Here is a 15,549-nt window from a genome sequence, read left to right as displayed (position 1 = left end):
TGACTGGATGAGCAGCGAGGTTACTTTTAGGTCCAGTTTAGTTTGCAAAAAATTTTGCAAAATTTTTCACATTCCTCGTCACATCGAATCTTTAGACGCATGCATGAAGCATTAAATATAAATAAAAAATAAAACTAATTACGCAGTTTAGACGAAATCCACGAGACGAATCTTTTAAGCCTAATTAGACTATGATTGGACACTATTTGCCAAATAACAACGAAAACGCTACAGTAGCCATTTTGTAAAATTTTTTGCATCTAAACAAGGCCTTAGAGTGGAGTGGAGTAGCTTCTGAGCGATGATGGCATGGGCCAGCATGTCAACTCTTCATGGACCACCATTTGTGCATGTCCAACTCATTCCGTGTGGCGACGGCGACACTGCATTTGCCACTTGCAGCGACAAGACAAGAGCACACAAGGCGCTGCAGGGCAGCCACTCACTTGCCCACACATCTCAGGGCTTATTTACTTGCGAAATTTTTGGCGAAATGGTATTGTAGCACTTTCGTTGTTATTTAATAATTAGTGTCCAATCATAATCTAATTAGGCTTAAAAGATTCGTCTCGTGAATTTCGTCTAAACTGTGTAATTAGTTTTTTTTATATTTAATGCTTCATGCATGCGTCTAAAGATTTGATGTGATGAAGAATCTTAAAAAATTTTACAAAATTTTGGGAACTAAACACTACCTCACTCTCCCTCTCGTGGATGCTGCTAGCGGAAAAAAGGCCTGCATTTGGGTCCACTTTGATGAGCACTTCGTGTTGCAAAGGCAAACACCAAATGCATGTCAAGCAAGAGTACAAGGGCCGTCTGGTAGAGCTTCATCTGATTCTGATTCTATGAGAGAAGTGATTTTATGTCTAAAAGTAAATTTCTTTTATTTTTTATTAGCATAAACTCTCAAAAATACAATAGAGAATCACTTCACAGAATCAGGAGAAACTATTTTTTCAGCTCCTAGCCTTTTAGTTCATTTCAGAGAATCACTTCACAGAATCAACAGAGAATCACTTCTCTCTGAAAACTGCTTGGCAGAGCTCTAACTGGATTCGGCAGAGAATCAGCTCTGGGAGCACTAGCAAAGAGGGCCTTTGTAGTACAACATAAACCATACGCATATTTGTTTACAAGACCAATAATGTGTCATGGGCATGCCTGTGGGTATGTGAGTTGGAGCTTGTCGAGGGTGTTTCTAGGAATGTGCCTCGCGCCTCTCCCTTGTTTTTTTTTTTTCCTTTTTATTTTCTCCTATTTAAATGTAATAACTCGTAGCTCTCCAACGTGGTTCGAGGAAAAAGAACAAGCATGGATAGATAACGACAGGTCGCAATGTACGTTGCTTGCATTTACGACACACTAGAGGGAATTCTCTTTCACTGCAGGTATTTGTTAATCGTATTACATATGTGGACTTGAAACATAAAGTGCATCCCCAAAGAATCATGTACTAGTCAACTACTAGCAAGTAGGAGTAAATCTCAGTTGAGGAACTAGGGTCACATGAATAATCTTGTCAATAAATAAATAAAATAAATGAAGGGACCATCTGTATATCCGCTCAAATATTATCATCCTCAAATATGCCCATGTCACTTTTATAGCCGTTGCATTAATTAAAATTTAAAACTCAAGAATCCAGATCCATCTGTCTCTCATTATATTGTTTCCATACTGAAAAAGTGCGGCAAAGATGACAAGGTTTTATTCGATTTTCTAGGACATTTATTTATTTACCAGTAATGTAACATTTAATTCTGTACTGGGATAACTTTTTATTGGGCTAAGATAAAAACAAATTTGGCATGTTTATGCTAATAACTAATAAGGAAAGTATGGTGGACGAATAAATACCATTGCTCAAAAAATAAATGTAGTTTGAGCATCTCTATTGTCCCCTCTTGAAAAAAAAAGTTTGTTCCCTCCCAAATGCAATATATCAGCTATCGGAAGGACTAGTGTCTAATCAAAAGAATCAATACCTTCTCCTTTCTTTATTTATTAAAAAATCGACCTCATCTTCTTCTATCACAAAAGATAGAATCAGTGATAATTCTGTCTCACAAAAATTCGGCATATTTCAACATCAAACATAGTCTCATAAAAACAATTAGTCTCAAAAACCAAGTAATTTACCCCCTCTCTGTTCGTCAAAAAATACAATTCTAGCATGTGTATACCAAGTCAAATCATTTTAAAATTCACTGAATTTACATAAAAATATACCAATGTTTATGATACCAAATAAATGTTATCAGATACGTGACGAAGTATAGTATACATATATTGTCTTGTAAATATTGATATTCTTCTATTTTCTATAATTATAGTCAAACTTTTAAAAAAATAAAAATAGAATAGAACTAGAATTGATCTTTTTCGGATGGAAGTAGAATCTCGCGGATCAGATAGGACCAGGTAAACCTAGCCTGTGTTGTAAACTGTAAATAAAAGCTAGCTAATAGAGCTATGGGGACCAATAATGGTGCCGTTCGCTTCGCTGAAAAAACAAGCCGAAATATTGTTCTGGATGATTTGTTATGAGAGAAAAGCACTGTTCTGGCTGAAAAAACAATCTGAAAAAAAACGGATTATAAGATAAACGAACAGGGCCATGCATGGCAAGATGCATCGATGTGGTGGCTGCTGCCAGTCTACCACTGGACACTGGTTCGTTGCACGAAAATTCAGCAAGCGTAAAAGTAGCAAACAATAGCTTGTGAAATTGCACGGTAATTCGTCCTCGTCCTTCCGCTATTCCGCTGGGCTTTGGCCGGTGAGTTCTCGGCGACCATGGCCGTGGTCGCAGAGGAGCACACCAGGCAACTAGCCATGCAGGTCAGCATGCATGCAGACGGGTGCCGGCTTTCTCGCAATTTCGCCAAAAAAAAAAGAAGATGGGTGCATCGATCGATCGAATATGTATGATTAATCCTCAGATCCGAATATTTAGGATGAGTACATTTGAATGCAGGGATTGATTTGCACTCGAACTAATTTCACCGGCATTTGGTTTTAGATTCGCTAGAATCGTGCACGTGTTTTAGGGGAGAGGAGAGGATCAGTAGCGAGCACATACATCTGTCACGCGAAACAAAGGCAGGGCCGCCGCCCCCTGTGCAGTGGTCCACTCTGAGCAGGCTTTTCTCCGGCTACGTACATGGCGGCGGAGGGCGCCGCCGGCGGCCGGGGAGGACGAGCCGCGCGGTACCCGCCTCTGTCGGCGCTCGTTGTCTCCGCCATCGCCGCCTCCTCCGCCGTCATCGTCCTCGCCGTCCTCCACTCGGTACGGCGGCTGACAAGATTATTACATTTCGACGTTGACCGGGACCAATAAGTGTTTCTTGCGTTGCCGTGGTGGCTGACGGCGGTGGCCGGCGGGCGGTTTGTTTCTTTCTTTCGTGTGCGCAGGCGTACGACGAAGCGGTGTCGCGGACGCGGACGCTGCTGGGCCACAACCTTGAGCCGACGCCGTGGCACCCGTTCCCGCACGCCAAAGGCCGGCCACCGGCGCGCGCCGCGTTTCGCTGCGCGCCCTCCATCGCCTGCCTGCCGCCGCTCTCGCGGACTCGTCCTCCGCCGGAGCCCGAGCCAGCCAACGCATCGTCGTCGTCGTCGTCGGGGCGGCGTCAGTGCCCGGCCTACTTCGCGGCGATCCACCGGGACCTGGTGCCGTGGCGCGGGGCGGGGCGGGGCGTGACGCGCGCACTCCTCGACGCGGCGCGGCGGCGCGTCCATGCGCGTCACCATCACGGGCGGCGGGACGCGGCTGCACGTGGACCTCTACTACGCGTGCGTGCAGAGCCGCGCGCTCTTCACGGTGTGGAGCCTGCTGCAGCTGATGCGGCGGTACCCCGGGCGCGTCCCCGACGTCGACCTCACGTTCGACTGCATGGACCGCCCCGCCGTCAACCGCACCGAGCACGGCGACGGCGACCCTGCCTCCCAACCGCCGCCGCCGCTCTTCCGCTACTGCACCACCAGGGATCACTTCGACATCCCCTTCCCTGATTGGTACTTCTGGGGCTGGTGAGGCCCTCCACTGCGTACTAGCAGTGCCTGAAATTTTTTTCGATACACATCATCGAAACTAGCATCATCAAGCCACAGTGTGCTAGCATCGCTCTTGGTCCCACAAACGAAAAAAGCATCTATATAAAATACTACATCAATCCATCTGATGTACGGAGTAATAGGCAAAAGCATCCAGCTTTGATTATTTAATTCACAAGGCAGAAATTGGCAGCGGAGCAACTACTTGAACCGCTCCAGAAATTCCAGGCACTGGCATCGGCTGCTGCGGTGTATAGAGCGGTGCTCAGATTTTCTCTCTCTTCTTTTGGCACTACTTAAGCTATACACTGCAGAGGGCCTAAGAGATGCATCATTGGCATATTTATATATATGCCTTCTATCCACTGTCAAGATTTTTTTTAATTAATGAATCAAGTGTCAAGAAGATTGATAGCGATGGTCGATGGACATATATAATGCAGGCCGGAGACGAACATCGAGCCATGGAACAGGGAGTTCAAGAGCATCAAATCCGGCGCTCGGGCGACGAGATGGGCGGACAGGGTGCCGACGGCGTACTGGAACGGGAACCCGGACGTGGCGTCGCCGCTGCGGGTGGCGCTGCTGGGGTGCAACGACACGGCGCTCTGGCGCGCCGAGATCATGCGGCAGAACTGGTCCGACGAGGCCAAGTCCGGGTACCAGCACTCGAGGCTCTCGTCGCAGTGCACGCACCGGTACAAGATCTACGCGGAAGGGTTCGCGTGGTCGGTCAGCCTCAAGTACATCCTGTCGTGCGGCTCCATGGCGCTGCTGATAGAGCCGCGGTACCAGGACTTCTTCAGCCGGGGCCTGGAGCCCCGGCTGAACTACTGGCCGGTGACGGCGGCGCCGCCGCCGGGCATGTGCGAGTCCATCAGAGACGCCGTCGACTGGGGCAACGCGAACCCGGGCGAGGCCGAGCGCGTCGGCCGGCGCGGGCAGCGGCTCGTGCAGGACCTCCGCATGCACGCCGTCTACAACTACATGCTGCACCTGCTCACCGAGTACGCAAGGCTCATGGACTTCCGGCCCGTGGCGCCGCCGTCGCCCGACGCGCAGGAGGCCTGCGAGGCGTCGCTGCTCTGCCTCGCCGACGACAAGCAGCGCAGGTTCCTCGAGGCGTCCAGGGCGGAGCCCGCGGTGGGCGACCCGTGCGTGCTGCCGCCGCCGCCGCCGGCGTGATCGAGCGCTTGAGCAGCTAGGTGGAATGCTGAAACAGCAGCTCGTGTAGGAGTTGCGTCTCTAGTGGACTACCTCTCGGCTCTCTAGGATTTATTTATATAGAAAGACTCAAAAAGAAGACAGAGCAGAACGAATTGAAGTTAGGACAGTTGCAGGATTGAATGATGATTGTAGGGACACAAGTTCGTGCAAAAGCATGTCCAGATTTGAGGCCAGTTGCAATTCCCTTGAATTTTTTTGTTTCCCAAGCCCTCTGAACTTACTGGTTGTATTGTGTATGGGGTTGTATTTGGCATTGGAACAAATCAATTTTCTTTATTTAGCACTAAAATTTTTTAACTTTCTTATTTGGCATCGAGTTAAAAATTTCTTCTGTAAATGACACTACCGTCCATTTAGTACATCCATCCGTCAGTTGACTGCGTTTCTCTCATGTTTCTTTCGGAAGTACCAAAATGCCCCCTCTATACTCGTGGGACGAGTCCTTCCACATCTACTGCACGCACGACGCCAGCAACATCATCTTCACCGTCAAGGCCGACGACACCATCGGCGCCACGCTCATCGGCCGCGCATACCTTCAACCAGCCCAACTTCCCCAGCGCGTCCATCAGCAAGGGCGGGCCGAGGGAGCCGTGGCACGACATCCACTGCCGCGTCGAGGGGCCCGCGGCGTGGGACGTGCTGGAGAACTTCGAGCAGAGGTGGAAGAAGCAGGGCAAGGGCGACAACATGCCGGTGGCGCTGAACAAGGCGTGGGCGGAGCGCGAGGCGGCCCCGCACGGCGACGCCGAGTCGTGGAACGTGCAAGTGTTCCGGTCCATCGACGACGGCGCGGCGGCGGGGTTCCCGGACGCCCCGCGGGAGGCCGCGGCGCTGGGGCTGGTGAGTGGCAATGACCACGTGATCGAGCGCAGCATCCAGGACGCGTACATCCACGCCATCCGGTGGGCGCGGGACTTCATCTACATCGAGAACCAATACTTCCTGGGGAGCTCCTACGCGTGGCTGCAGAACGACGGCGTGACGGTGGAGGACATCAACGCGCTGCACCTTATCCCCAAGGAGCTCTCGCTCAAGATCGTCAGCAAGATCCAGGCCGGCGAGCGGTTCGGCATGTACGTGGTGGCGCCCCTGTGGCCCGAGGGCGTGCTGGAGAGCGGCTCCATGCAGGCCATCCTGGACTGGCAGCGCCGCACCATGGAGATGATGTACACGGACGTCACGCTGGCCATTCGCACCAAGGGGCTCCAGGCCGACCCCAGGGACTACCTCACCTTCTTTTGCCTCGGCAACGGCGAGGCGCCAAGCCCCGGCGAGTACATGCCGCCGGAGCACCCGGACCACAACACCGATTACGAGAGGGCGCAGCAGGCCAGGCGCTTCATGATCTATGTCCACGCCAAGACCATGATAGGTACAGTGACTTATTCTACACCTACAGGCTACAGATTCATCTAGTCTAGAATTACAAAACAAACCAATATGATCATGATGGTTTCTGTCTGACCGGTGGTCGTTTGCATGCAGTGGATGACGAGTACATCACCGTGGGCTCGGCGAACATCAACCAGCGCTTCATGGACGGCGGCCGCGACACCGAGATCGCGATGGGCGCGTACCAGCCGGGCTACCTAGCGACCAGGAACCAGCAGGCGAAGCAGCAGCAGCACGACATCGGGGGAGCAGCAGCAGCAGCAGCACGTCGGGCGAGCTCCGCGAAGACCGCGTGCTCCGCGCACCGCGCGCCCAGGCCGCGAGCTCCCCGGCTGCATGCTCCCCGCGACGCCAAGGATGCGAACTCCGCGCGTTGCCCGGGCCGCGTGCTCCGCCGGCCGAGCCATGCACGGTGTGCTCTGCTCTTGAGCCATGATGTTACGATGACGACGTATACTCTGCTTTTTTTTTAGAAAACTAAAAGATAAATACCTTGAAAATATAAGTTACGTATTTCAACCCGCAGCCATCCTAAGCCGTGCATCCTTGATCTATGGCTGAGATGAAAAGAAGAGTGAGGGCATAATCTGTACCTGCTATTACCAATTTGAAATTTATTAATTATTTATTTGCGGTCTTCAATTATCAAAAATCCACATTTTAGTTCAAAGTATATTTATGATATTTATGATTTTCTTATTTGACAACCTGTCTATTTATTTTTTTCCTATTTAGCACCATGGGCTTTTACTACAATCAAGGGCATTTATATTATTTTGCTAGCCACTTGACATCGTTAGCGGTCTAAATGGACGGCAATACCATTTACGAAAGAAAATTTCAACTCGATGCTAGATAAGGAAGTTCAAATTTTCTAGTGCCAAATATGAAAGATCGATTTGTTTTAGTGCCAAATACATAATTCTCTCATCGTGGGGATCTTGGCGTCTGGTTTTCCCACTACGTCGTCTTATAGCAAAGGATTATGAATAACACTTAGGGCCCCATTCAAACATGGGCTAATAGGTGGGTTGATCTTTTAGTCTAGCCTCTTACTAGTTGTTGTTAGGGTACTTTCAACCCAGAAACTAGATTGTTCCTATGTCCATTTATTAGTATGTCAACTAAGCAAGATGCAAATATGGCAATGTAGATGGTTCCTATGTTGATTAATTAGTACCAACTAAACAAAATGCTAATGTGCATTGTAGTTAATAAAGATAGAGAAGGAAATCATTTCTTATATAGAAAAAACTATGTCTACACGAGAACTAAAATACGAATAGATGTGATTGGTCAATGCTTACATAAGAATTAAGGTACAAATAGAATCAAGATACAAATAAATGTGATTGGTCAATGCTTACGTAAGAATCAAGCTACGATTGATGGATGCTAAGAGAAAGAAAACATTTAATGGACAAAATTAACTTTAACCAAACTATTGGAGAAAATAATTTCTATATATAATGTCTATTTCACTCAGTAAATATGAAACCATCTCGTAGTTTCTAGAGCGTGACTACCTTAGCCAAGAGAGAGGACATTTGATTGGACAAATTTTAATTTTTAAAGAAACTATTCATTATTAGGAAAATATGGTTTCTATGTATATAATGTCTAATTGACTCAGTAAGTAACCATCTCATGGTTTCTAGTGTGACTAACTCGGCAAGTATAAAACCGTTTCTAATGTTAGTTTCTAGAGTGACTAACTCGGCAAGTATAAAACCATCCCATATCCCATAGTTTCTAATGTGACTGCCGTTAGTCAACTAGCTGCCCCGGCTCATAACTAGCAACTAGCTGAACTATCTATCTAATCCGGTTTAATTTTTTGCCCCGGCTAATAACTAGCCCTATCTATCCAAACAGCGCTTTAATAATCCACAAAGGCCAGTGGCCAGCAAGGGCAGTTCCAGAAATCCTGGCGCCGCTCTGCCTTCCACATAAACCAACAGTTGACAACGAAGCCAGAATACGCGCATCTACCTAGAAAACAAAAGCAGGTGCATACAGACCCAAACCGATACTGCAAATTCCCATAGTATCCACCATTTCATATAGCAAAACAACTCCAAGCATCATCTCATCTCAGTTAACTGAAACAGTGATACAGATATATAGATAAAGCATTGGCATAGAAGGCACGGACAAGTACAAGTTCCTCTCATATTCCTCATATCATCATATCTAATGTAGGTCAACACGATTATCCTATTTAACGACCAATTTACAAAATGTGAGCAGCCCGTGCTGTGGCAGGACCCATAAGCACGCAAATCACCAAAACGCGCTGCAAATCATGGTAAAGTTGTTGACGCACCACGACCTTGCAGGAGATGGCCACCCCCGTGGTATCGCACTAGTCTGGGAGCTGTTTTGGACTTTGCCACTAACCACCAATCAGGCAAGGTATTTGTACATATTCGCGTTGTCCTTGTCGCGCTCCAAGTAGTCCCTTGTGATGAGATCCTCGATCCTCTTCTTTATGGCTTTGAAGTCAGGCTGTATCACACAGGCCCAAGTAAGAAAATGGACAGAATACAACACAAGTAGCAAAACCAATTTTCTTCGTATATGATTATCCTAGATTACGCAGACACGGACGAGTTAACAGTTATCTTTGTAGATTGAACCTAACAACCTATCCCTTGGTTTGGGACATGTGACAGTTTAACATTCATATGTAAGAGCAACCATAACATCATATCAAATTCAATCCAAAAGGGTACGTAATTACTTCTGATGCAACAACAGATACCCAACGTACCATGGGCAGAAAATTGTAACTGAATTACTGATACGCTTAATGCAAGAACTAAATAAAAATTGTAACTGACAGCAGAAAATAAGTTCAGTCGTGCGGGTATTGTAACAGGGACTAAGCTACGAAGAACTTCTTGATTAGGAGATATACTGTCAGTACCTTAAACATGCGGCTCAGCTGCTCAACACATTCAGCAACCAGCTGTTGATGACCCATAACTTTGCGGCTCTTCATAATGCGCACAATTGATGCATCAATTGCATACCTCCTGTCTTTGTCAACATCTTCAACAACCTTTTTCTTCTCATCAACAGGAGGGAGTGGAATCTGGAAAGAGTGAACGAAATGAAATGTTAGCATAACAGCAACTAAACTCTAAGTCTTACGAAACAGCAAAAGAACAGTGAAAACGGGAAATACCTTAATTCTTCTCATTCTGTCAGTAAATTTTGAATTGAACTCAAAAACATCATTTGGCGAGATTGATCTATTTGCCGGTTCCTTGGTAAGGATATTGTATTTCGCACAAGAAAGCGAATGGAGCAAGCGCACTACATCATCATCTGACAGGTTTAATTGTGTTACAATCTCAGAATAACTAAGCCTGTCAGATCCATTGAACAGCAGTAGCAATGCAGCCTGTCAAAACAAGACACGTGTTAAAAAAACATGAGACAGGTTAATATAGCACCATTTATTGTGATACAGAAATGATCCAAGATTACCTGATATGTCGTAACAATGAGCTCAATAGGTTTAGTATCAAACTTAGCATTGATGTTGCAGGTTCCCAAGGAATAAATCCATGTCAGCTTCCTGTGCTTTGTTCTTGTTTGATAGAACTCCTTGAAAACCTCTACACATTTCACCTAGATGCAGACATATATAAAGTCATTTCAAAGAACATAAACATGTACCTAACATGCTTTTTTGAAATGAGCTAACATGCTCCATGATACAAGTGCAGTGGTTGGTGCCCTTGAAGTGATCGAACAGTTAACTTACCATCTCAGCAGGAAGGTTTATGTCAAAAGTTTTGTAGCTTGGCCAGAATCCCGTTGTCAAAACAGTAACAGCCAAGTCTATCCCAGGATTCAACTCTGGACGTCCAGCTACAAACTCTTCAAACTTAGTCTGGTGATCTCTAGCGACAGTAAGGTCCGTAACCATGCCCTCCATTTTTGAAGTAAACTGCCCCCCGCACTGTTGCTTGAGCTTTGTCAGAATACTTCTCTCATGCTCGTCATTAGCACTTTTGTCAAAAAGTAATCTTCTTGCAAGTTTCTTCCTGTAAGCCGGTTCACATATTAAAAAACTTAACCAAGTTGCAAAGGGCACTATTTCCTTACACACTTTGACAAAAAAGCATTTTCTTTAAATTACACAAGCATTAATAATACCATGTAGGATAACAAGCACTCACCTATAGAACTCGGCAAATAAGTCTTTATCACTGATGTATGCCAGCAATCTCACCACCTGGAAACCAGTCACAATCATTAAAGCTCTGGCACATAATTTATCAATAACAGCAAAAGAAAAAAAAATATGTACCTTTTCAAGAGCATCTTCAATGGCTTCATCACTGAGCTTCTCACTGCAACCTTTCTTCAGAATATTGTCGCAGAAGGTAGCCAACAACTCAGCACTCGAACTGCCAGAGACACCTTTGTTACAGAAGACCTCAAAGGCCTCTTTAAGTGCCTGTGGTAAGAATTATATGAGAATGAGACACCATTTGCAATATTATGGCTACAGCAGAATGAAAATGAGATATTTCAGCTGAAGACCTTATGGAAGAGTGTATGTCCCTGGAAACATTGTGTCACATAAGCTACATATTTGTCATGCAGCTCGATGATTTTCCACACGAAGACCTAAAAAACAAGAATAAATGTTAGCTAACATAACACACAACAAAAGCAGAGTGCGATCAAGATACACACCTGTTCCTGCATGCCAACCATATCCTTCTTCTCTGGCTGTAAAAGCAATGAATTGTAAAAATAATAATTTAGGGAAGATAAATCAGAAAATTAATCAAATCAAATATAGCAAGAAGAATCAAACAGCTAGGTGGCAGAATATCAAGCATACAAAAGTGGTAATGTAAAGAAAAGGACTGGGAAATGGGAACTACTTAGCAACCTGACAATAGAGGTTAGATGAAGGTTGTTACAAACTATTAATGTGGAGGTTTTGCTGTTTATATATATGAATCAAAAAGTGCATAAAGGTAACATAAATAATTTAACAGCTAAAGAAACACTGCACCTTCTTATTACTAGCAGAATCTTCTGCTTGCTTTACCAAGGCTGTGCCTTCATTTGTAACATGCTGCGGACAAATATAACTCAATCAGAACTGAATATCATGGTTCAAAGGAATAAAATGAGTGAGCTAAAAAAGAAAAGAGGCACCCTGCAAGGGAAATTATTACCGTTTTGAACATGTTAGATATAGGCTCCAGACCGCGGGTGATTTTGGAGAAGAGCCTGTACATCCTAGAAAGATCCTCAACCTGCAGTAATAGAGGGATGCAGTAAATATTCAATACTGTTAGGAAGACATTCATTAGATAATAATAATAATAATAATAAGGTTTTCAATCCAACCTTATCATCACGAAGCAAAGCAGAACATCCAGAATGCTCCTTCTCCAACAGCGGGGTTGCATACTGAGCAAGCAATTCATTTTGCACTTTCTGTCGAAATTCAAGATTACAACAATGTAAGGGTCATACGGGAAAATATGTCGAGCACTATTCAAGAAAGACATAGCAACATTCTGAATTCAAAACTGAAATATTTGCTGCAAATAAAATATTAATTGAAGAAATACTGCAAAACTGGAAAAGGAAAGATTTTGCACATACCTCCAACAACTTTTGTTCGCTGCTAATATGCAAATAGTGACCTACTCGCTCCTTCTCCCGCTTCAAACACTCCTCAGCCTTTTCAAAGAAGCATCAGCCATTAAGAAATAGCCACACGTAAATACAGATAGAAAGAGACAGAAACCTTCTCAACTCTAGGTACCTTAATCATGTAATCTGGGCATGAGTCCTCAAGAATCCAGCTTTGAGCCTTGACAGAGTAGTACTCTGTAGTATCCTTGAGCAAGAAATCTTCAAAGTCATTCTCATAACACTCCATTTGACCCAACCCAATTTCGACAAAAATATCCAAGACATTCTTCAACAGAGCCCGGTCAATCTGTTCACCCTCACGTTCTTTGTCTATCTGTTAAAAGAAAAAATATCAGTTCTCAAATAGATGAAGCTTAGGGATGTATGCAATCAGACAATTGGCCACTAATGCGCACAAAAGTTTTAAGATTTCCCACATGGAAGAGAGAATAGCAGTTTATTTGGTACTTACTATATTTCAATATATTCCAACATGTATAACTTAGAAGAAAAAAATATGGTCAAAAACATATGTTGGAGATCATATTAATGTCCAAACATCAAGCAAATAAAGAATGGAACTAGTATATGTTAACCAACCATTTTATACTACCATTAATTCACAAAGAGATGCAAGGTCTCACCAGAGCAATCACTGCGTCTTTAACTTGTCCTTTAATCTCTTGATAGATCTGTTACCACAGTTTAATTGATTAGGGCATAAGCACTGAAAAAGCATGAGTGAAAAAGAAGCTGGAAATTAAGTAACTGTTGTTTTACCAACTCTCGGAAGCAAGTAAGGCCAACATCTTTAAGTGGGGTAAGTGACCTCCTTGATATGAAGTACCGGTCAAGGTAATGAAAGAAACGTGAGAGCCAGCGAACCATGACTTTATGGTTTGACCACCTTTGCACTAGCTCCCTCAGCATAAACTCATCATGTTTCTCCCTTAACGAAGGTAGTACCTGCATGAAATTATAATTTAGTGAGAAAGCTCTCAGAAGTGAATGTACAAATACAGTGAAGAGCATAATAACATAGTTAGATTAAAGCGTCATACAAAATCAGGGCATGACTCATGGGTTCAACCTCAGTCATAAAAACAACTACAGCTAAAGGGAGGTATACAAGTTTCTTTTACAAATCAAATATGCTCGTCAAACAATAAATTAGCAAGCTACAGAAAAGCTCCTGCAAATTGAAACTAGCATCCATGGGTACTTAATTATGCAAACCATTATTTATCTTCCTGCCATAGATAGCATCGGTTAGTGTCTAATTCCTGTCCATTAAAAGGTGCTGCAAGAATACAAAAAGGTACTCTCTACATGATCTATAAGAAATGAGCTGCAGTGTACAAAGAATGGGCACAGAATTGATTGTGAAGTAGCTGGGCCAATTGTTCCACCAAATCAAGATGCTTATTACAATTAAACTAAAGAGATTTAACTTATCCTGTAGAAAAAAGAGATGGACGAAAGGGGAAAAGAAAGCTACCACTGCAATATTTGCAGCATAAAGAAAGTTTTGATTACTCCATTTACAAATTACAATCAAACAGATCAGCACAATTCTATATATATTATTATAATGGTTGACCATCTATGACAAACAACTCTCAATTTCCCCCAAAAAAAAGTCAAAATACAGAATGAATGAAACACTCCTGGTTTGCTGTCTACCCTTGAGTGAAATTACAATCAAACAGAAACTACAAGTTCCAACAAAAAGCAAATGGAAACAGCCACAGTGATATCACAAGACATCTAATGAATCTACTGGAGCCAACAGAACACCAGGCCCAAGTGTACAAGTAAATGGGCACAGAATTGTTACAAAGGCACATAAAGTAGCTGGACCAATTGTTTCACCTAATCAAGATGATTACAATCATTTTAAAGAGATTTTATTATCCTGTACAAATCAAGAGATGGACAAAAGAAGGGGAAGAGAGCGCTACCACTGCAATATTTGCAGCATAAAAAAGTTTTGGTTAGTTCATTTACAAAGTACAATCAAACAGATCAGGCCAATTCTATATAGTATAAGGGTTCGACCATCTATGACAAACAACTCTCATTTTTTTCCCAGAAAAGAATGTCCATCTACAGAGTGAATGAACCTGACTAGTCATCGGCAAGCATTGTATTATTTAGAAGAAAACCAAAAGGAAACGAGAACATCCCCATATACACCAAGGCCGTTCTCGTCCCAACCTATCAACCAAACAAGCGCTAATCCACCAAAGCTAAAAAAACCATCCAAACTGCCTTATTATACTCAGGGTAGGAAATCTAACCCTAATACCACGCCGCAGATACAAAACAATCTAGGTCGAAGACAGACATTCACATGAGCAAGAGGGATATGAACAGGCGGCTCACCATGGAGGTGATGTACTCCTCGAACGACTCCCGATACTTGTCGTAAAGCTGCTGCGAGTAGTCGTGTGGCGGCTTCTGCGTGCACATGTTGTATATCGTCCTGCGACAAGGGAACCAAAACCCTAGATCAGAACCGGATCGAAACGGATCGAGTTGGGAAACCCTAGCGGCCGCCGCCGCGAAGGCGACGGCGGCGAGGAGGAGGAGGAGGGAGGGGGGAGGGAGACGTACGTGTAAAGCATCATGTAGTCCTCGGAGCTGAACTGCGGCTCGGGCTTGCCCTCGAGGATGTTCTTCAGCTTGGTGATGCCCTTCTGCATGAACGCCCATCCCTCCTCCAGATCGATTGTCCTACGCTCCTGCCCCGCCATCGCCGCAGGCGGAGGTTGCGGTGCCGACGCGCGGAGATGCAAACCCTAGCGCCGCCGCTGGGGGTTTGGTGGTGCGCCTGGGGAGGATGGCGGGGGTCCTCTAGAGGCGAGCGCGAGAGGCGGAACGGGGGGAGGAGGAGAGAGGCGAGCGCGTGGGCGTAAAGAGAGAGGGCTGGGCTGATCCGTTCTGTTGTATACCGCCGCGGCTGACCGCCTTCCAGGCGGCCGGCGGCCCCCTCCTCGTTGGGGAGATCCCGTGTGATTCAGACTCCGTCCCCGTCGTCCGATCGCGAGGTGGACGGCCCAGATGACGACCCTTGCGCTAGATGTGGATCATTGTATGAAATCAAATCAAACTACTACTTCAATCCGGGTTCCTAATAAATAGGGTTAGCTGTTTAGTAATTTATTTATTTATTTATTTTAGCTAGTT

General features: G+C 44.9%; 2 protein-coding genes and 1 pseudogene across 2 annotated transcripts; 2 read left to right on the top strand and 1 right to left on the bottom strand.

The window, feature by feature from the left end:
• The first annotated feature begins 3,014 nt into the window (after positions 1 to 3,014).
• LOC136514040 (uncharacterized) lies at positions 3,015 to 5,497 on the top strand (annotated as a pseudogene).
• Positions 5,498 to 5,676: 179 nt separating this feature from the next.
• On the top strand, positions 5,677 to 7,154 carry LOC136510205 (phospholipase D alpha 1-like). The gene is made up of 2 exons (XM_066504745.1): positions 5,677 to 6,661; positions 6,775 to 7,154. Exons 1-2 carry the CDS (start codon positions 5,677 to 5,679, stop codon positions 7,152 to 7,154), a joined length of 1,365 nt encoding a protein of 454 aa, XP_066360842.1.
• A 1,625-nt stretch (positions 7,155 to 8,779) lies between these two features.
• LOC136511423 (cullin-1-like) lies at positions 8,780 to 15,288 on the bottom strand. Its single transcript, XM_066505486.1, has 18 exons — positions 14,977 to 15,288; positions 14,746 to 14,845; positions 13,141 to 13,326; positions 13,005 to 13,052; positions 12,491 to 12,694; positions 12,328 to 12,405; positions 12,067 to 12,156; positions 11,892 to 11,972; positions 11,726 to 11,788; positions 11,398 to 11,433; positions 11,242 to 11,328; positions 11,006 to 11,155; positions 10,875 to 10,930; positions 10,457 to 10,739; positions 10,177 to 10,320; positions 9,872 to 10,090; positions 9,611 to 9,778; positions 8,780 to 9,189 (listed from the first exon to the last, which is right to left on the bottom strand). Exons 1-18 carry the CDS (start codon positions 15,114 to 15,116, stop codon positions 9,088 to 9,090), a joined length of 2,235 nt encoding a protein of 744 aa, XP_066361583.1. The 5' UTR covers positions 15,117 to 15,288; the 3' UTR covers positions 8,780 to 9,087.
• Positions 15,289 to 15,549: the final 261 nt, after the last annotated feature.

This window comes from Miscanthus floridulus, chromosome 16 (genome assembly GCF_019320115.1).
Source record: "Miscanthus floridulus cultivar M001 chromosome 16, ASM1932011v1, whole genome shotgun sequence".
Taxonomy (NCBI): domain Eukaryota; kingdom Viridiplantae; phylum Streptophyta; class Magnoliopsida; order Poales; family Poaceae; genus Miscanthus; species Miscanthus floridulus.
This window is presented reverse-complemented; position numbering and strand designations above follow the sequence as displayed.